The 20,592-nt window shown below is 43.4% G+C and overlaps 1 protein-coding gene across 20 annotated transcripts in view; it reads left to right on the top strand.

Moving 5' to 3' along the window:
- The first annotated feature begins 217 nt into the window (after positions 1-217).
- Positions 218-20,592, top strand: part of PWWP2A (PWWP domain containing 2A) — a 58,057-nt gene continuing 37,682 nt past the window's right edge. For 7 of the 20 annotated variants that reach the window (XR_516433.5, XR_516432.5, XR_516431.5 and 4 more), the window contains exon 1: positions 1,155-1,831. Coding sequence is in view for 5 of the 20 variants with exons in the window: in XM_017341232.4 (XP_017196721.4) it covers positions 1,248-1,831 (584 nt within the window). In the remaining 15 variants the exon portion in view is untranslated. Of the gene's footprint in view, positions 354-437; positions 552-1,124; positions 1,832-2,717; positions 2,816-2,975; positions 3,178-9,681; positions 9,754-10,331; positions 10,402-20,592 lie in introns of those variants that run through there. The other 13 variants (XR_016235438.1, XR_016235440.1, XR_016235441.1 and 10 more) reach the window with 9 other exon arrangements.

Here is a 20,592-nt window from a genome sequence, read left to right as displayed (position 1 = left end):
AGAAGGAGAGAGGGAGCGAATGAATGAATGTCTTCCTTCTGCTAGTTCACTCCCTAAACGCCCACAACAGCAGGGCTGGCCCAGGCCAAAACCAGGAGCCAGGAACTCCATCTTAGGCCCAAGCGCTGGGGCCATCTTCCATGGCCTTTCTAGGACATTAGTAGGAAGCCTGATAGGGAGCAGACCAGTCAGGGATACCAGTGTCCCAGGTGTGAGCTTAACCTGCTAAGACTGCTGGCCTTCAGGAGAAGCCATGAAAGAAAAAGGCTCAAGCAGGTAAACAGGTGTGCCCGCTCTGCAGTGGGTGTGTAGAGAAGCAGCACTGTTCTCACAGCAGTCCAGCCCTGTCCCAGGTTTGCTCTCTTAAACATTCATCGGCTTAATAGTGTGTATGATGTCTCTGCTCCTTCATCAGCATTTCCCTTCTCTGAAATTAGTAGGTTCCTAGAAAGTAGGGAGGACTCGAGGAAAACACTCAGGTGGAGACTGGATTGCTGCCATGAGGCTATGGAGAACGTCTGCACATCATTCCATCCCCAGCACCCAGGACAGTGAGTAGCATAGTGTTTGTTCAGAAAGTGCGTGTAGAATTATTTTTCAAACTTTAGTTGTCTTTCTCAAACATGCTTGTGCCCACGCTCGGCCGCAAGCAGGTCTGCGCTTAGAAATAACATTTATTCTAAGGATTTCTGCGCACGGATACTTGGGAAGCGGTTTCCCTCCCGCATTCTCTTATTACTCCTCCCCTCGGTTGCCTTTGAAAGAACTGGTTCGCCACGTGATTCTTTCCTTTCTACCACCTCTGAAGACCTGGCTCATAATGGGCAGGAGCTTAGGCCAACCGTAAAACTTCATTTTTTCTTCCAGCCAATAGAAAGAGATGATAAGTCTAGGACTACGCTTGTGTGACTTCCCCCGCCCCCTCGGGGCCCGCCCCGTCAGTCCTCCTCTTAGCTTCGACAGTTGACAAGTCACCTGGCCAATGAGAAGTTGCTGTTCTGTGTGGGAAGGCGGGACTGAATAGCCGATAGACGTCCCGTGCTGACCAATGGACTATCAAAAGTGTTGGAGGGTGGTAGGATGGAACCAATGGCGCGGTGCCAATAACGAGCATCAGGGAAAGGGCGGGACAAAAGTGTTCGCGGGAGGGAGGGGAAGGCCCAGGGAACCAAGCAGCGTTGCTGCCGCCGCCGCCGCCGCCGCCGCAGCTGCAACCGGAGTTGGAGGAGGGAGAAGCCAGGAAGAAAATGGCGGCTGTGGCTGCAGAGGCGGCAGCGACTGCAGCGTCCCCCGGGGAGGGGGGCGCCGGCGAGGCCGAGCCGGAGATGGAGCCCATCCCCGGCAGCGAGGCCGGCACTGACCCCCTCCCGGTCACGGCCACTGAAGCGTCTGTGCCGGACGGCGAGGCAGACGGGCAACAGTCAGCTCCTCAGGCCGACGACCCGCCGCTCCCGCCGCCACCGCCGCCGCCAGGGGAGCTCGCCCGCAGCCCGGAGGCAGCGGGGCCGGAGCTCGAGGCTGAGGAGAAGCTGCCCGTCCGAGTTTCGGAGCCGGCGGCAGTTGCTCCTCAGGAAGGACCCGACCTTCCTCCCTCCCCTGCACCGCCGCCCGAGCAGCCCCCGGCTCCGGAGGAGCGCGAGGAGACGCCGCTGCCCCAGCCCGCAGCCCCGGCGCTCGTGCCGCCGGCGGGCGGGGACTCCGCGGTGTCGCAACTGATCCCGGGCTCAGAGGTGCGGGTCACGCTGGACCACATCATTGAGGACGCGCTCGTCGTGTCGTTCCGCCTCGGGGAGAAGCTCTTCTCAGGGGTCCTCATGGATCTGTCCAAAAGGTACCGCGCCCGCCCCCAACACCCCCCGGGGCGCCCGGGTCCCCAGGGAGGGAGCCAGCCTAGGCAGCCCCTGCACCCCGGGCTCCGGCGCCCCGCGGTCCTCGGGTCCTGCTCGGCGCGTGGCGCGCGCTCTGAGTGGGGCAGGCGCTCGAGCCCGGGAGAGGGCGGCGCCTGCCCCAGGTGGGCACCAGCCGGGGCAGGTGTGCTGCCGATTGTGGGGGGATTAGCGCGGTGCTGATGGACTTGCGGATCTCTCCTCCCACCCTCGGGCTCCTGCGGCTTCATCCCGGCTCCCCCATGTTGAGGCGGGTGGGCTAATGCAAAACGCAGATTTCTTTCTTTCCTCTTTGCTTTTTTTTCTTTTTGTTTTTTGCAGAGAGCAGGGTGCTGGGCGGGGGGAGATAGCTTGTGAGGCCACTTGTCGATTTGTCCTCCCTTAGCCTTTAACTTTAGCTTGGTTGGAGGGAGGGGGTGTGTGCCTTGAGGTTCCTAAAAGGTTTTCCCGAACGCCTTACAGGTGGAAGAGCATTTGTTAAAATGCGGCTTTTGACTGCCCTCTTTACTGTCAGAAGTGATTGCCCTTAGTTAACTGTTTCAGTAGGGAAACGTTTTTCTCATTTTAATGGTAGTTTTAAGAGAAGTCGAAAGAAGGGATCACACGCGTATAAACTTTACTGTCAAGGTCGTATGCATAAAAGCCTTGAAATGATTACTGTAGATAGCGTTTATGTGTTAAGGGCAGAGAAGGTTGAGTTCACCCACAAACCTCTGTCCTCAGTATATTTTCATCATTTGGTTTAAAATGTTACAGACACTGCTTTAAATAGGTGGAGAAGATAATCTGTTCTAAGTCTGGAGTTAATATTTTTATTTTCTTCTTTTGCAGATATGAAGTGCAGAGGCTCCCATTCACGGCTCTCCATTCTGTTTCCTGCAACAGCACACATGCTGATAATATCTCACCTGTTTGGAAGTGGCTTATTAGTATGTTTTGCTCTTAACTCCCCACCTCCCGTTGAGTTACAGATCTTTTGCCATTCAGGAAAAAGCCATTTAAAATTCATATTGAAGAATGGTGCCTGGGGGAAAAGATGGGAGCTTATATAGTTACTCTGTGTTGTTTAATTTCAAGTTTGGTGTTTTTTTTTTTTTTTTTTTTTTTGCATCGGAACTTTAGCTCTTTTGTTTTAGTAGTTAGAAAGCAGAGTAAGACGAGTATGCTTTCTCTTGCTGTATTTAATAGAGCAAGGCCTTCAGTAGTGTGTGCTATTGGATCAAACAGAAGAGAATGCCAGTGACTGTAGGAGAATCTGGATTTCAAATCTGCAAAAGGAAGGTGCAAGAAGGTAAGTTGTTTTTGGAAATGGGATGGATAGTGGTCTCCTGTTTGGAGGGTTTAATTTTAAGATTTTCTTTGGCAGAGTATTGCAAGTTCGCGCTTTGGTCAGTTTTGCTAACAGTTCCTAGAAACAGCACTTTGCTTTTGTCGAAGGAGCTATTCTTAGTATGAACCATGTGCATTTGAATGTTTTGAAATGAAGGAATCACATTTTCATAAAAAACTTGTAAAGAAGTCCTATCAACTTTTAATTAATGTATATTTGCCAACTACATCTGTGTATAAGGCTTCCTCCTAGGTTCTGGGTATAAATGAGGTGTACGTCCTACTCTAGAAGCCTAGTGTATGGGAGATAACAGCCATAGAAATGGTATGGGAGTAAAACATCATGGCTTTAACATTTAGCTATTCAAGGAATTGTTAGTGGACCAATGATTGGCTATATTTCTCTTATTTGTAATTCAATATAGTGTGGAAAAGTGGACCTACCAATATATTTTGTTACCTGTACATAGCTTGATTGAGTCCTTTCATGTTCGGTTCTAGGGTTAAGGGGTGGATCTAGGACATACTTTTTATAGATTCTACCAAGGCCACCACTATAAGGTACTCATCAGTTACTTTAAAAGTAATTTATATCCTATTTGAATTGGTTCCTGAATGAAACCTCTAGATAAAATTAACAAGAGCTTCTTATTGAGTGCCTATAAAGCATCAAGCATTGTGTCACAACAGTCTTTATAACTGTGGTGATGTTTTTCTTGTATATAGGAGGAAATTGAGGTTCATTTAATTTTGCCATTTGGCTAGATGGCCAAGTCAGGATTCAAATGTAGGATGATTTAATTCTAAAACCTATGGGTTTTTTACTTTGATTTTAAAAAGATAGTTGAGCTAGCAATTTTTTTAAGTAGAAAGTAAAGAATTTCGTGTTTTCAAAATTTAGTACTTACCTTGATTTCTATACCTATATAGGTTAATACAAAGGATTTGTATGTTGGAGTCGAGCAGGTTTTTTTTTTTTTTTTTTTTTTTTTTTTTTTAAAGGCATAAAGGAAGAGAGAGAGAAGTAGTTCACTCCCCAGATGCCATCAAGGGCCTGTACGGGATGGGTTGAATCTGGGAGCCAGGAACTCAACCCAGTTCTCGCATGTGGGTGGCAGAAAACCAGTTACTGGAGCTGTGCCATGCTGAGGTCTGTGTGAGCAGGAAGCTGGAGTCAGGAGCTAGAGCTGGGTACGGAACCCTGGTGCTTTGAAATGGGACATGAGCATCTTAGCTGCTAAGCCTGCCCTCAAGCAAATTTTAAAAAAATTTTACTTATTTGAAAGGCAGAGACGGTGGGGAGAAAGAGGAGGGAGAGAGGCACGGATCTTTCTGTTGCTGTTTCACTCCCCTAATTTGGGCTGCGCCAAGCTGAAGCCAGGAACCAGGAACTCGCTCTGGGTTTTACACATAGGTCAAAGGGACCCCAGTACTGGAGCCATCACCTGCTGCCTCCCAGGGTGCACCTTAGCAGGAATTTGGGTTTGGAAGAAGAACCAGAATGCAAATCCTCACACTAAGGGGATGCAAGTGTGTCCCAAGTTGAGCTTTTTTTTTTTTTTTTTAAGATTTTATTTATTTGAGAGGCAGAGATACAGACAGAAGAGGGGAGAGACTGGTTCACTTCCCAACTGTCTGCAATGGCTGGAGCTGGGCTGATCTGAAGCCGAGAGCTTCTTCTGGATCTCCCATGTGGGTGGAGGGGCCCAAGCACTTGGGCCTTTTTTTGCTGCTTTCCCAGGCCATAGCAGAGAGCTGGATGGGAAGTGGAGCAGCTGGGACTGCTGGTACTGCAGGAGGCTTAGCCTACTACACCACAGTGCCAGGCCCCCAAGCCAAGTTTTTAAGTAACATACCACCAGCAGATTTTTTTAGTTAATATTGAAACTTCGGTCCTGAGAACCCCCATTTCCTTAGCTGAATATTAGGGAAGACAGTAAACTCTAGTTCTGGTTGTTGCTTTTCTAGTGAGATGGTCAGGAAAAAATTAACATTTGGGAAAATGTGTCAATGTTATGCTTTTCATAACACTGTAAAAGGAACTAGTTCTGACATTGATAGTACAGAAATGCCTTTTGAAATCAGAAATGTCCATTGTGTGGGTTCCTAAAGTATAGGAATTAGTATATGTGTGTGGATGATTAACAGGCTACTTCTGTAAGCATTGAAATTTTTCACTTCTGTGTTGAACACTTTTTTAAAAGATTTATTTATTTGAAAACAGCGATACAGAGAGAGATGCCAGTCTTCCATCCACTGGTTCGTACCCCAGATAGCTGCAATGGCTGAGGTGCTAGGGCTGGGCCAGGCCAAAGCCAGGAATTTAATTTGGGTCTGCCATGTGGGCAGGGGCCCAAGCACTTGGGCCATCTTCTGCTGCTTTTTTCAGGTGCCTTAGCAGGGAGCTGGATTGGAAGTGGTGCAGCCGCACTCGAACTGGCGCCCAGGTCAGATACTGGAACAGCCGGCAGAGGCTTAAGCTTCTGTGCAGCAGCACCAGCTCTGAATAACACATTTGTGAGGCAAAAAGGTGTTTTTTGGAAAAAAGGAGCAGGGAACATGTAAATCAAGAAAGAAATGGAAGTCGGATTAAATAGATGATTTAAAAATTAAAAAAAAAAAAGATTTATTTACTTATTTGAAAGAGTAGAGAGAAAGATCTTTCAACTGCTGGTTGACGCCTCAAATGGCCCCAATGGCCTGGGCTAGACCAGGTCAATGCCAGCAGCCAGGAGCTTCCTCCAGGTCTCCCACATGGATGGCAGGGGCCAGACACTTGGGCCATCTTTGGCTGCTTTTCCCAGGCCATTAACAGGATATTCGTGGATCAGCTGGGACACGAACTGGTACCCAAATGGGATGCTGGCTTCACAGGTGGTGGCTTTACTTGCTATATCACAATGCTGCCCCTTTTTAAAATTTTAATTTATTTCATTTATTTGATAAGGTAGAGACAGATCTTCAGTCCACTGGTTAATTTCCCAAATACCCATAAGAGCAGGCGCTAGGCCAGGCTGAATGAAGCCAGGAACTACAGGACTCAGTTTGAGTCTCCTGTGTTTGAGTAGCAGGGACCCAAGTACTTGAGTCATCATAGCTGCCTCCCAGGGCGCACATTAGTAAAAAGCTGGATTGGAAGTGAAGGTGAGATTCAAACCTGGGCATTATGGTAGGGGTAAGGGTGACCCAAGTAGACTTACCTGCTGTGCCAAATGCTTGCCCCGAGTATTAGATTATTGACTAGAACAGAGTATTGGGTTACTCAGACTCTGAGTACTCCCTTTTGACACTTTAAGCTAATTATTGTGCCCCTATTTTCACTAGGTCTTTTTTTTTTTTTTTTTTTTTTTAAGAGTTATTTGTTTGAAAGGCAGAGTTACAGAGAAGCAGAGGCAGAGAGGTTGTCCATTCGCTGATTCATTCCCCAGATGGCCACAATGACTCGAACTGTGCTGGTCCGAAGCCAGGAACAACTTCTGGGTCTCCCACAAGGGTTCAGGGGCTCAAAGACATGGGCCATCTTGTACTGCTTTCCTAGAGCATAGGAGAGAGGTGTATCAAAAGTGGAGGAGTAAAGATTCGAACTGGCGCCTGTATGGAATGCCAGCATTGCAGGCAGCGGCTTTACCCGCTACGCCACAGTGCAGGCCCCTTCACTAGGTCTTAGGAGGTTAATACATTTGGCTTTGGGCAGTTCACTTTAACACAAACAAGGATCAGACCATGCCTGGGTCTGTATATAGTCATGTGCTGTGGACTGCACAGATGATTGGTGGTCCTCTGAGATTGTATTGCCTAATGATGTTATAGCCATCTTAGTTTGTGTAAGTGCACTCTATGATGTTTGCACAGCAACCAGAATGACTAACTGTGTAGTTTTCAGATATATTGTCCTTAGACTACACTGTATATGTAAAGTGAATAGAGTGATCAAGTGGCTTGATCTGTACCATCCTGGTTTTACTGTACTACCTTTGTAGAAGCAGCTTGCATTGGCTAATAAATGATAGAGTCACTTTAAAAATGAGGAATTTTTTTTTCATAAAGATTTATTTATTTGAAAGTCAGAGTTAGGGAAAGTCAGAGATAGGTATTGTGAATGCTGGTTCACTCCCCTGGTGGCCACAACAGCCAGGGTAGAGCCAACCTGAAGCCTGGAGAAAGAAACTTCTAGGTCTCCCATGTGGGCAGGGTCCCAAACACTAGGGCCATCTTCCTCTGCTTTTCTTAGGCCATTAGCAGGGAGCTGTATTGAAAGTTGTGAGCAGCTGGGACACAGACCAGTGCCCATATGGGATGCTGGTATTGGAGGCAATGGCTTTACCTGCTATGCTTCAGTGCCGGTACTGGTACTTTATCTTTTGAGTATATTTTGTTTAGCATAGCATTTGTTTGAAACTGAGTACTTTTAGGTGAAGCTTGTATTTTCTTGATCCTACATTTTTACATCCACCTCTTTTCTAGTTTATATGCTTACTCCAGCTCATAAGAGTGCCTAGTGACAATTGTCTAATATGAGAAGAATCAACCTTACAAATTCAGTTGAGGTTTTCCTATTCTTTGATAATCAACCTTACAGATTTAGTTGAGGTTTTCCTATTTATTCTTTTATCTTAAGTTTTTGTAATTTTTAAGAAAATGTTTATTATTATTTTTATCTACATTAAAGGCAGAGAGAGCACAAATGAGCTTCCATTGCCTACAAGAGCCAGGCCTGGGCCAGCCTGAAGCCAGGAGTCTGAAACTCCATTTAGGTCTCCCACATGAGTGACAGGTGCTTGAGCACTTGGCTCCCAGGATGCATTAGCAGAGATCTGCAAACAAGCACTTTGGTATGACATGCAGGTGTCCCAGGTAGTGGCTTAACCCACTGTGCCACCACGCCTGTCCTATGCTTTTGTAGTTTTTACGTAATAACCAGCATTCCTTCAGGTTGCTAAGCTGTCTTACTGATTGTTATAGACAGTAATAAATCAGTGGTTGTACAATATTTTTGTTGAATATGTAATGGAAAATGAACATGGATGAGTATATTGGCTGTTTTTATTTTTTGTTTAAAGATTTTGTTTGAAAGCCAGTGTTACAGAGGGAGAAGGAGATAGATTGCATCTGTTGATTCACACCCTAAATGGCTGCAGTGGCTGGACCTGAGCCAGTCTGAAGCCAGGAACTTCTTCTGGGTCTCCCACATGGGTGCAGGGGCCCAAACCCTTGGGCCATTTTTTGCTGCTTTTTCAGGCACATTAGCAGGAAGCTGGATTGGAAATGGAGCAGCTGGGACTCAAACCTGCACCCATATGGGATGGCAGTGTGGAGTGCTGGCCCCTGTTTTGGCTCTTTTCAAAATCTGTCAACTGTTAGCCAAATGTATTACATCATATAACTGCCTCCGTTAGATTATTTTGAATAATTCCTTGGCATATCACTTTTTTTTTAAAGATTTATTTATTTTACTTCAAAGGCAGAATTACAGAGGGAGAGAGGTCGGTCTTTCATCAGCTGGTTCACTCCCCAAATGGCCGCAATGGCTGGAGCTGTGCCAATCTGAAGCCAGGAGCTTCCTCTGGGCCTCCCACATGGGTATAGGGACCCAAGCACTTGGGCCATCATCTGCTGCTTTCCCAGGCCATAGCAGAGAGGTGGATTGGAAGTGGAGCAGCTGGAACTCAAACTGGCACCCAAATGGGATGCTGGCACTACAGGTGGTTGCTGTACCCGCTAGGCCACAGTGCTGGCCCTTGGCATATCACTTTACCCATAAATATTTCAGTATAGACTTCTAAAAAGATAAGTACTTAAACTATATCTATACTTGTGTTTCACACCTAAAATAATAGGAACAGTTCTTTCATCTAAGACATCTAGTCAGTGTTAAAACGTAACAAACTGTCTAAAAATGAATACCTCAAGACTTAAACTTTGTTAAAATTAGGATCTTGATAAAGTTCATGCAATGCAGTTGGTTGATTTATCTTTTAAAAATTTTATCTATTTGAGAAGCAGAGTGACAAAGATAGAGATACCTTCCCTGTACTGGTTCATTCACCAAATACCTGCAACAGGTAAGCCTGGGCCAGGCTGAAACCAGTAGCCTGAAACTGAGTCTGGGTCTGCTACATGTGTGGCAGGGACCCAGGTACTTAAGACATGACCTGCTGCCTCTCTGGGTGTACATTAGCAGGAAGCTGGATTGGAAGCAAAGGAGCTAGGACTTGAACCAGGTACTGTGCTGTGAGATTCAGGTGTCCCAAGTTGTGGCTTAACTAGTGTGCCACAATGCCCACCCCTGATTGTTCTTAACTCTCCTTTCATCTATTGTTTGGCTATTACTTTTATTCCCTTACAATTTATTTGTTAAAAATCTTGGATTTTGTTTCAAAGAATTTTCTATATTCTGGATATTTTTCCCCCCAGTTCCATCCCCTTGGGTGCATTTCCGTGTCTTAAAATAGTTCTTTTTCCTTAGGAGCCAACTGAAGGTTCAGCAACTGCAGTCCTCTCAGGTCTTCTTTTGAAAGCCTCTCTTCCCTTGTTTTGGGTTAGTAGAAATGATTATGGATATCTTACCTGCTAACAAACATTTAGACCTCTTGCTTAAACACACCTCCATCCTTGGTATTTCCAACCACAGAAAAATGTAATGAGTCAAGATGGTTTACAAAGGGCAAGATCCATCAGCCCAAGCTACTAAAAAGGTGGTTCTAAGTCTTCTCAATCCATACCTGAAGGGACAGTATTTGCTGGAGATCAATTATTTCTCCCTGTGCAGAGTGATTTTTCAAACTTTTTCAAAAGTAGTTATATTTTGAAATCCTAAAAATTGTTCTGAATCCATTTCTTTTGACTTGACCTGAATTAAGGAATCATAAAGTTAAAGGTTATACCTAAAATGCTTTTTAATTTTGTGATACATGCATATTAAAAGGTGGAGCTAGCTGTATTTCCAGATTGACCTTTTTACAAAATTGTATTTTGTATGTATATTGGGGGGATCGTTAAATTAAGAATTGAGATGATTTCCTTTGAAAACTTCATATTTCACTAAGTGTTTAAAACAATTTGTAGAAAATTTTTTAAGGAAATATAAACCAAGACAATGATTTCTTTTCTTTACAGAGACCATGAAACGTATGGTGCAATAGCTCTACTTTTGGTGGGAAAAAAATACAGCCATTCTGGTGAAGCAGTGAGTAGTGGTATCAGTAGCTTATACTAAAGCATACAGGTTGAGAATTTAGGCATTCATACAGTAGTATGCTTGAATGATTGTGTTGAGTTGTACATATTTAGAACAAATATTTTCTGGTGATTATTCTGCTTATAGCCCAAGATGTTAATCAAAAAGGTTCCTACAGTAAAATAGCAAGGAAGCAAGTACCAGTCACTTTCTGACCCAGACAGCTGAAGCTTACCCTCTATACTGTGTTGAGAGTAACTGTTTCATCCATCTTTCACTAACCTTGCATTTACCCTTTTGGAAGTGATTAGTTTATGGGCATAAAAACCTGGTTTGAGTGTAAAGGATTCTGTAACATGGTGTTAAATAACACTTTATAAGTAGGTTTTAGATACTAGGTAACTAGGTGCTATGCAAAAACTATGCCTGGCAAGTTTTATTGGTCTTGGGGTTTCTGATAAGGTTAATTTGCAATCTTTTATGTCAATAAGACTTGAGTCACTGTGCTGTTATAAAGTAAAGCTTTCAAGAAACTAAATCTGTTCTTCTTAAGATCAGCTTTTCTGTGGGAGTAATTAAAAAGTTTGTATATTATGTGCTTATGGCCCGGTTTGATGCATATTTGATAAAAAATGAAAAATGTTATTAGTAATTTGTGCCTACAAAATGGGTAATTTTTTTCTCAGTATTTATTGTCCCAGTTCTTCTTAAATCCCTAAATTCAGAAATAACTAACTGGTAGAAAACAAGCTTGCTATAGTGGCAGATCTTAAAGTAAGTGGAGGCTGAATTACATTCTGGGTAGATTTGATGTAGAATGCTTTGGCTAATTACTTTAGAGTGATGGTTTTCAAAACATGTTCATAGATTTCTGAGCCCTACCCCATTTACATTTTAAACACAGTGATTCTAATGCTTTTTATTTATTTTTTTTTTTATTTTTATTTTTTTGATAGGCAGAGTGGACAGTGAGAGAGAGAGACAGAGAGAGAAAGGTCTTCCCTTGCCGTTGGTTCACCCTCCAATGGCCGCCGCTGCAGCCGGCGCACCGCGCTGATCCGATGGCAGGAGCCAGGATCCAGGTGCTTTTTCCTGGTCTCCCATGGGGTGCAGGGCCCAAGCACCTGGGCCATCCTCCACTGCACTCCCTGGCCATAGCAGAGAGCTGGCCTGGAAGAGGGGCAACCGGGACAGAATCCGGCGCCCCGACCGGGACTAGAACCCGGTGTGCCGGCGCCGCAAGGTGGAGGATTAGCCTATTGAGCCACGGCGCCGGCTCTGCTTTTGATTTTTGGATCACTTTTGGAGACAGCTGATTTTTAGATAGAGAAAAGGAGAATGATAAATTAAAAAAAAATTTTTTTTAATATGTGTTGAATGCTGAGAGAGAGAGAAATATCTTTGATTTACTGATTTACTCCCTATGTGCCCGCAACAGCTGGGCCTGGATCAGGCCAAAGAGGAGCCTGGAACTCTATCTGGATCTCCCATGTAGGAGTGGCAGGAGCTCAAATACTACAATCTGCTGCTTTCCAGGGTGCATTAGCAGGAAGCCTCACTAGAAGCTGAGGTACTGAGACATGAACTGGCACTCTAAGCCAACCAGTGGCCTAAACGGCTCAGCCAAAATGGCACACCCCAAATGATAAATTTCTTAAACCAGAATTGGGAAGTTTTAGAATAGGATCTAATCACAGACTAAACAATGCATGGAGCATGGGCAGCTTGGGTAGTAGGTTTAGATCCTTATTGTAGAATTGAAAATTAAGCTTGCAAATAGTTTAATTTTTTTTGTGCACTGCAAGTTTACATAGTCCATAAATTTCATCTCTTTGCCTTTGAAACAATTTTATATAGTCAAGTTACTATTTTTTTTTAGCCTTTTAAAGCTTATAATACTTAGTTTTACCTTCTCTCTGTTTCTATTAAGAATTGCCAAGCTTTTTTTCTGCATCTTGGTAACCACAATTATTAGAAGGGCTTGGGAAAAATAAAACTGCCATTTAGATTAAGCAGTTCTAAATTATCTGCAAGTCAACATTTCAGGAGAAGAAACCTTGTGTCATTTTAAAGTATCAAGTTGTGTGCAAATTTTTCTTTTGAATATCTTATAAGATAGGAAGTCTACTATTTTCTGCACAAGATAAATTTTTTGTTTCAACCAATTGTGAATGTAGGGGCAAGTAGTACACAACCATCTGCCTGGACAAAGAACCCTGCAATATTCCATTTTATTGATTTATATCTTCTCATATGTTTGTTCGTCACTTTCTGTGGTAGTTGTAGTTTGTTTCACATCTCCAGAGTATTATTCTTAAATATTGATTGTAAATATGTAATCTGCCTTGAAACTCTCGGTCATTTCTCATTTTCACATAAATTTGCTTCTCCAGGCTCAGCTCCACAGTGTTGGTAGTGTGTTGCTGATCACAGCCCAGCACGTTTTCAAACTTGACTTTCTATATTTAATAATAGCTACTGTGTTTTTCCATTTCAATGCTGGGTCCTGTGTCAAGCAGTTTGTATACATTGTTTCATTTTACTCTGGAAAGTCCGGTGAAATAGATTTTATTAATTCCCATTTCATGGACTGGTTTTGGAAATTAAGTAAATAGCCTAAAGTTATACATGGGAGGTAAGGCAGGTATATATTCAAGATTCCCTTTTGAATGGTAATTTTGTAAGATTTGAAAACATCCCCATTCTGATTAAAAAGTACTTACATGTATTTTTTTTTTTTTTCTAAGATTAATTTATTTGAGAGGCAGAGTTATAGAGATAGAGAGGTCTTCTACCCACTGGTTCACTCCCCAGGTGGCCTCAATGGCTGGAGCTGGACTGAGCCAAAGCCATTAGCTTTTTCTGGGTCTCCCATATGTGCAGTGCCCCAAACCCTTGGGCTGTCCTCCACTGTATTCTCAGGCCCTTAGCAGAGAGCTGGATCAGAAGTGGAGCGGCTAGGAACTGAACCAACGGCCATATGGGATGCCACGCTGCAGGTAGAGGCTTAAATGTGGTAGAGTATGCCACAAGACCAGTCCCACTTAACTGTATTTTACCATTACCATTTAATTTATGGTTTGGTGGGAAGTTAACCTGGTTGTTGTAAATAATAGACTTCTCTGTTTCTCACCCACCCAGAACAGCTATTTGCTTTAAACATATTAATTGTTCTTCTGTTTGGTGAAGTATTCATCATATAGTCATATGAACCTGGGTCTTAAATTAGATAACATTCTGTTTTGCCTTAGTTGACTTAATCCTAGCAGTTGTGAAGTATGTAAGAGGAAGTACAGATCGTCAACTTCAGTGCTTATTCAGCACAAATCAATGTTCACTAAATGCTAAATGACTGAATTTGAAAAAAATTATGAAAGGTTTATGTATTTGAAAGGTAGAGTGATGGACAGTAGGTTGACAGAGATTGATCTTGTGTTAGCTGGATCAGTCCCCAAATGACCACAATAGCCATGGCTAGGCCAGGCTGAAGTCAGGAGGCAGGAACTGCATCTGAGTCTCTGGTGTGGGCCATTATCTCCTGCCTCCCAGGTGCATTAAGCAGAAGCTGAATCAGGAGAGACTTATTATATTTGAAAGGAAGAGTTAGAGAAAGTCTTCCATCTGCTGGTTCACTTCCCAAATGGCCCCAGTGGCCAGAGCTGAGCCAATCCAAAGCCAGGAACTTCTTCTCGGTCTCCCTCGTGGGTGCAGGGGCTCAATGACTTGAGCCATCTTCTGCTGCTTTCCCAGGCTATAGCAGAGAGCTGGATCAGAAGTGGAGCAGCCAGAACTGGAACCTGTGCCCGTATTAGATGCTGGCACTGCAGGCGGCAGCTTTACCCGTTATGCCACAGCACCGGCCCCCAAGATTCATTTTCAGTTAACTTCATACACAGAAGAACATCTCTGTACTAGGTAATGATTTCATCACTTTGCACACACGTGCATGCAAAAAACAAAACTGAGAACTAGTTTTACAGTTAACTCTCCTAATACAACTCATTGAGGACAGAGGTCCTGCATGGGGAGTTAGTGCACAGTGACTCCTGTTGTTAATTTAACAATTGACATGAGCTGCCTAGGCTAATGGAAGCCTTTTGAATCAACAAACTTTGTCAGTATTTAGACAAGGTCATAAGCAAAGTGGAAGTTCTCTCCCTGTAGAGAAAAGTACATCCTTCTTTGATGGCCATTTTCCACTGCGGTCTCACAGAGAACCTTTACGTTGAACATTTTTTTGCTGCAGTGTCTTGGCTTTGCTTTCCTAAAATGGTCCCACAGGCTTTTCAGCCAGACCAGGAAGCCTTAAGGGCTGATTCAGAGGTCAGAGTATTACTTAAAGCAATTGTCATTCTGTGAATCTGCTGTGTGGACTGCTCCCATGTTGGAACGTTCTTTCCTTTTTAATTCTATATTATTACCAGACACTTGAATAAACTATTTTAAAAGATTGAGGAAAAATATTTTTCCCCAATTTTGTTTTATTTGTTTGAAAGAGAGATGGAGATCTCCTATTCATTGAGTCATTCCTCAAATGTCTGCAACATCCAGGGTTGGGCCAGGCTGAAGTTGGGAGCTAGGAACTCAATCCTCATCTCCCACGTGGGTGGCAGTTGTCACCAAAGTACTTGAACAACCACTTCTGCTTCCCTAGGGTGTGCATTATCAGGAAGCTAGAGCTGGGATTTGAACACAAGTATCTAATATATGATATAGGTGTCCCAAGAAATGTATTAACTGCTATGGCACATACCCACATGTGAGTAAAATTCTTGTGGTCAGAAAGGTGTTCTCTGGAATCTTTAATATAGTCCTTTTCTCCATTTATTCATTTATTGATTTTTTAAACATTTTATAATCTATTGGTTAGAGGAGTGTAACTCCCATCTGCTTGTTCACTCCCCAAATCCCTGTAATAGCCAGGGCTGGGCCAGGCCAGTGCGAGGAGCCTGGAACTCAGTTGGTCTCTCATGTGTTTGGCAGAGACCCAAATACTTGGACTGTCTTCTAAAGATTCCTGGGATTCACATTAGCAGGAAGCTGGAATTGGGAGTACAGCTGATACTCAAACCCAAGCACTCTATATAGAATTTCTTTTTTTTTTCTTTCTTTTAAGAGATTTATTTATTTCCGAAGCAGAGTAACAGAGGGAGAGAGATCTTCCATACACTGGTTTATTCCCCAATGCCATCAACAGCCAGGGCTGGTCCAGGCTGAAGCCACAAGCCAGGAACTTTTATCAGGTCTCCCATGTGGGTGGCAGTGACCCAAGAGTCTGTGTACTGTGATAAGTACTTAAATAGGTTCTTACTTAATTGAGATGACCATTCTATTAAGAATCCAAAAAGCTCTGAAACCTGAGTTTTTTTGGTGATAAAACTTAACCTGACCTGAAATGATATAAGGCTGTTCTATTTAACCTTCCCCGTTAGTGTGAATGTACTTTGATTTCACTGCTGAAATATTAATAGGCTTGATAATGTGGTGCTTAGTATCTTCTGAAAACCAGAAAAATTGTATATTCTGAAAGCTGTTTCCACAGCATTCAGAAAAGAGCATGTGAACTTATTTCCGTTAGTAGAAAAGCAGAGGTGGAAAGGGAAGAGGTTAAGTAACTTGTCGAGATGAGGGGAGGCTGTAGTCAGCATCCTGGCTGGGCTGACTTCCTGGATTCATATCCTGGCTGTCTAGCTTACTAACTGTGATCTTGGGATGGTCACTCAACCTCTGTGCTTCAGTTCTCTCAGCTACAGAATGGACCTAGGGATAGTACCTTACTAATAGGAGTGCTATGGTGATTAAATATTGAATTTAACTAAATGTGTTTTTAGTACCTAATATCTACTAAGTGCTCTGTTAATATTTTGTGAAATAGGTAATAAGTGGCAAAACTGGATGAATGTGATAACGTCTCTTGTGGTTACTTAGTGTGAGTTTTCTTGAATATCCACTCAACCTGTTGTACTGTGGTGTACAGTAGAGTCTGTATCTTTAAAATGCTTTGAAAGGATCTCTAGATGCTTAAGTAATACTGGCAAAGTATAACTTCCCCGTTTGAGTAAAGAAAGATGACATTTACATTTTGGTAGGGAATGAGATAGGAAGAGTTTTTTGCAAAATGAAAGTATGGGTTTTTCTCAGTGTTTTCTTACTGCCAGCACTTCAAGGGGGATTTCTTGTGGGAAAACGATGAATTTTGTCTTGAAGAGAAGGTTATAGTCTAATTGGTAAATTTGGTCCTTATATTCTGCCTTCTGTATGCTTTTACGCATAATTTTGAAGGGCTTACCTTTGAGAATGACACATTGACACATTTCAAAGCAAGGGAAAGGTTTTTTTTTTTTTTTTGACAGGTAGAGTGGACAGTGATAAAAGACTTATTTTACTTCTTTGAAAGGCAGAGTCAGAGAAAGAGGTCTTTGGTCTGCTGGCTCATTCCCCAAATAACTGCAATGGTCCTGGCTGGGCCAGACCAAAGCCAGGAGCTTCATCTGGGTTCCCCATGTGGGTGGCAGGGCCCAAGCGCTTTGACCATCTTGTACTGTTTTCCCAAGTGCAATCCTGGAAGGTGTATTGGAAGCACAGCAACTGAGACTGGAACCAGTGCTCTGATAGGGGAGGAGATACTGGTGTTACCAATGGCAGCTTAACCCACTGTACCACAATGCTGGACCCAGTAAGATATTTTGTGCTCTTTTTTTGTACTTATTAAATGATGGAATCATACTAGCATAGATGAGTTTAAGCTTTTACAGTCACATTACTGGAGTACAAAAACCACCTCTTGTTAAGAGACTAGTTATTTACATAGCACTAGTTTTTGTCTTGGTGGCCTGACAACTTTGACAGGCAGAGTGGACAGTGAGAGAGAGAGAGAGAGAGACAGAGAGAAAGGTCTTCCTTTGCCGTTGGTTCACCCTCCAATGGCCGCCGTGGCCGGCGCACTGCACTGATCCAATGGCAGGAGCCAAGTACTTATCCTGGCCTCCCATGGGATGCAGGGCCCAAGCCCTTGGGCCATCCTCCACTGTACTCCCTGGCCACAGCAGAGAGCTGGCCTGGAAGAGGGGCAACTGGGACAGAATCTGGCGCCCTGACCGGGACTAGAACCCGGTATGCCGGCGCCGCAAGGCGGAGGATTAGCCTAGTGAGCCGCGGCGCCGGCCTATCCCCTCATACACTTTCACCAGCATGACCTCCTTTCTTCTTACTCAACAAATTACCTTTATTATTATTTTAAGATTTATTTATTTATTTGAAAAGCAGAGTTAGGGAGAGAAAGAGAGAGAGCTCTTCCATCTGCTGGTTCACTCCCCAAATGGCCTCAAAGGCTGGAGCTGAGTTAATTCTTCCAGATCTTCTTCCAGGTGTCCTACATAGGTGCAGGGGCCCAAACACTTGGGTCATCTGCTGCTGCTTTCCCAGGCACATGTGGAGGGAGCTGGGTCAGAAGGGGAGCAGCTGGGACTCAAATTGGTGCCCATGTGGGATCCAGTGTTGTAAATGGTGGCTTTACCCACTGTGACACCACGCTGGCCACTACCTTTATTTTAATGGTTGTTTAAGTCTCAGTCCTCACCAACATTCATTTACTTTTATTTCTTTTATTTGAAAAGCACAGAGACAGTGGTTTATTCCCTAAATGCCTATAACAGATGGGACTGGGTCAGGCCAAAGGTAAGAGCTAAGAACTCTATGATGGCTCTTTGATACCGGTGGAACCCAGTTACTGGAGTCATCCTTGTTTACCTCCCAGGGAGCTCATCAGTAGAAGCTGGAATTGAAAGTGGGGTCTTGCCTTGACCAAGGCACTTAAAGTACAACTTTAGGATATAGTGATTCTTCTCACCATATCCGCCCTTCCTCCCATACTCCCACCCCTCCTCCTCCCTCTCCCATTCCCAGTCCCATTCTCCACTAAGATCTATTTTCAGTTAACTTAATACAAATACACAGAAGACCAACTGCATACTAAGTAAAGAATTCAACAGTTTGCACACACAAAAAAATTGTTCAACAGTTGAGACAAGGGCTGTTCAAAGTCATTGCATCTCGAGGTTAATTTCACTTATTTTTTTTAGAAATTTAATTAACTTTAAAGAAGCACCCAAGAATGATACATGTTTTGCGAGCACTTAGACATAACTATAACTTATGAGACATAAGACTATTCTCCACTTAATGCATTAAAAGAAAGTAAGTCTTTGAGGATGAGTTTTATTAAAGAGTCACCGAAGAAAACAAGCGATGGAGTCAGACACTTGGGCATAACAAAAACTTAGGAGACATAAGAATATCCTCCACTTAATACCCTAAATGAAATAAATCTTTGAGAACAAATTTTACTGTTAACTCTCATAATACAACTCCCTGAGGACAGAGGTCCAGCATGGGAGTTCTTCAGTGCACAGTATCTTTTTATTTTGAAATAATCTCAAATGTAGAGAACTCTTGTGCTTTTAAATTTTTATTTATTTGAAAAGCAGAGTGACAAACAGACCAAGATCTTTCATCCATTGGTTCATTTCCCAGTGGCCCGCAATAGCCAGGTTTGGGTCAGACTAAAGCCAGAAACCAGCAGCTCTATCTGGGTCTCCCCTGTGGGTGTCAAGGGCCCAGTATTTGGGCCATCATTTGCTGCCTCCCAGCATGTGCAGCAAGCTGGATTGGAAGCAGACGTGGGAGTCAATCCCAGACACTCCAGTAGGTTGTGCTGGCGTCCCAGCTGTCAGCTTGACATGCTGCATCACAATGCCTGTCCCTCTTGTAAGTTGCTTATCTAGAGCCTTGAATTTTTAGTGTTTTGCTACTTTTTTTTTTTTTTTTTAAGATCAGAGTTACAAAGAGAGAAGGAGAAGCAGAGAAGAGAGAGAGCTAGGTCTTCCAGCTGGTTCACTCCCCAGATGGCCACAACTGCTGAAGCTGAGCCAATCTGAAGCCAAGAGCTTCTTCAGGATCTCCCACAGGGGTGCAGAGGTTCAAGGACTTGGGCCATCTTCTGCTTTCCTAGGCCATAGCAGAGAGCTGGATCAGAAATGGAACGGCCAAGACTTGAGCTGCGTGCCAGCCGTGGAGGCCACTGGGGGGTGAACCAACGGCAAAGGAAGACCTTTCTCTCTGTCTCTCTTTCTCTCTCACTGTCCACTCTGCCTGTCCAAAAAAAAAAAAATAATTTCTTTGGAAATCCAGTTACAGTTTTTTGATAGTGTTCATTTTTCATGAACTTTAAAATATTTTCATTTTTTTTTAAAGTTTTGGGTTTTTTGTTTAGTTGAGAGGCAGAGTTACAAAAACAAAGGGAAAGACAGAGTTTCTATCTTCTGTTCACTCCCCAGCTGTCAGCAATAGCCCGGGCTGTGTCAGGCTGAAGTGTGGAGCTGAGAGCTTCTTTTGGGTCCCCTGCTTGGGTGCAGAGGCCCAAGCACTTGGGCCATCTTCCATTGCTTTCCTAGGCACATTAGCAGGGAACTGGACTGAAAGTACAGCCACTGGGTCTCTTAGCAGCGCCCATATGAGATTGCAAGCTGAGGCTTAACCTGCTACACCACAGTGCCAGTCCCACATGTATTTTCTTCGAGACACTTGGGATATGGGTATCACAACAGGCAGCTTAACTGCCAGGCCAAGTGCTTGCCCTTTCTGGAAGTTGTTGAAGACTCTCTGTACATATTATGGTTTTTCCTATATATTCATGCCTATAATAGTCCCATTTATAATTAGGCACAGTAAGAGATTTACAACTAATAGAACAATTATAGAAATACACTCTAATGAAACTTACTTAAAACTTAGGTATTATTTCTGGATCTTTGCTTAGACTTTTGGACTGTGTTAAGTGAAATACCAGATTAGATGGGGTTACTGTAATTTAGATTACTTATGTAAGTGCACTCATACTACCATGATGCTCTCAGGACTATTCATCCACGTTGTAGTATGTGATGTGATTGTCTTAGACTGGAAAATACTGCGCTGAGTGTGTCTAAGTGTATATGCATATCACATTTTGTTTATCCTTTCATTTGCTGATGGATACTTGGGTTGCTTCCACCTTGTGGCTCTTGTGAATATTGCTGCTATGAATAGGGTCCTGCAGATATCTCTTTGAGGGATTGCTGGGTTGTATGATGATTCGTTTTTAATGGAATAGATGTACATAATTTGTAAACTTTTCTGAGACATTAGCTATTCTTTTTTTTT

Source organism: Oryctolagus cuniculus, chromosome 6, assembly GCF_051225735.1.
Source record: "Oryctolagus cuniculus isolate XC-2025 breed Fujian yellow rabbit chromosome 6, ASM5122573v1, whole genome shotgun sequence".
NCBI lineage: Eukaryota > Metazoa > Chordata > Mammalia > Lagomorpha > Leporidae > Oryctolagus > Oryctolagus cuniculus.
Note: the sequence above shows the minus strand (reverse complement) of the source record. Positions and strands in the feature narration are given on the sequence as shown.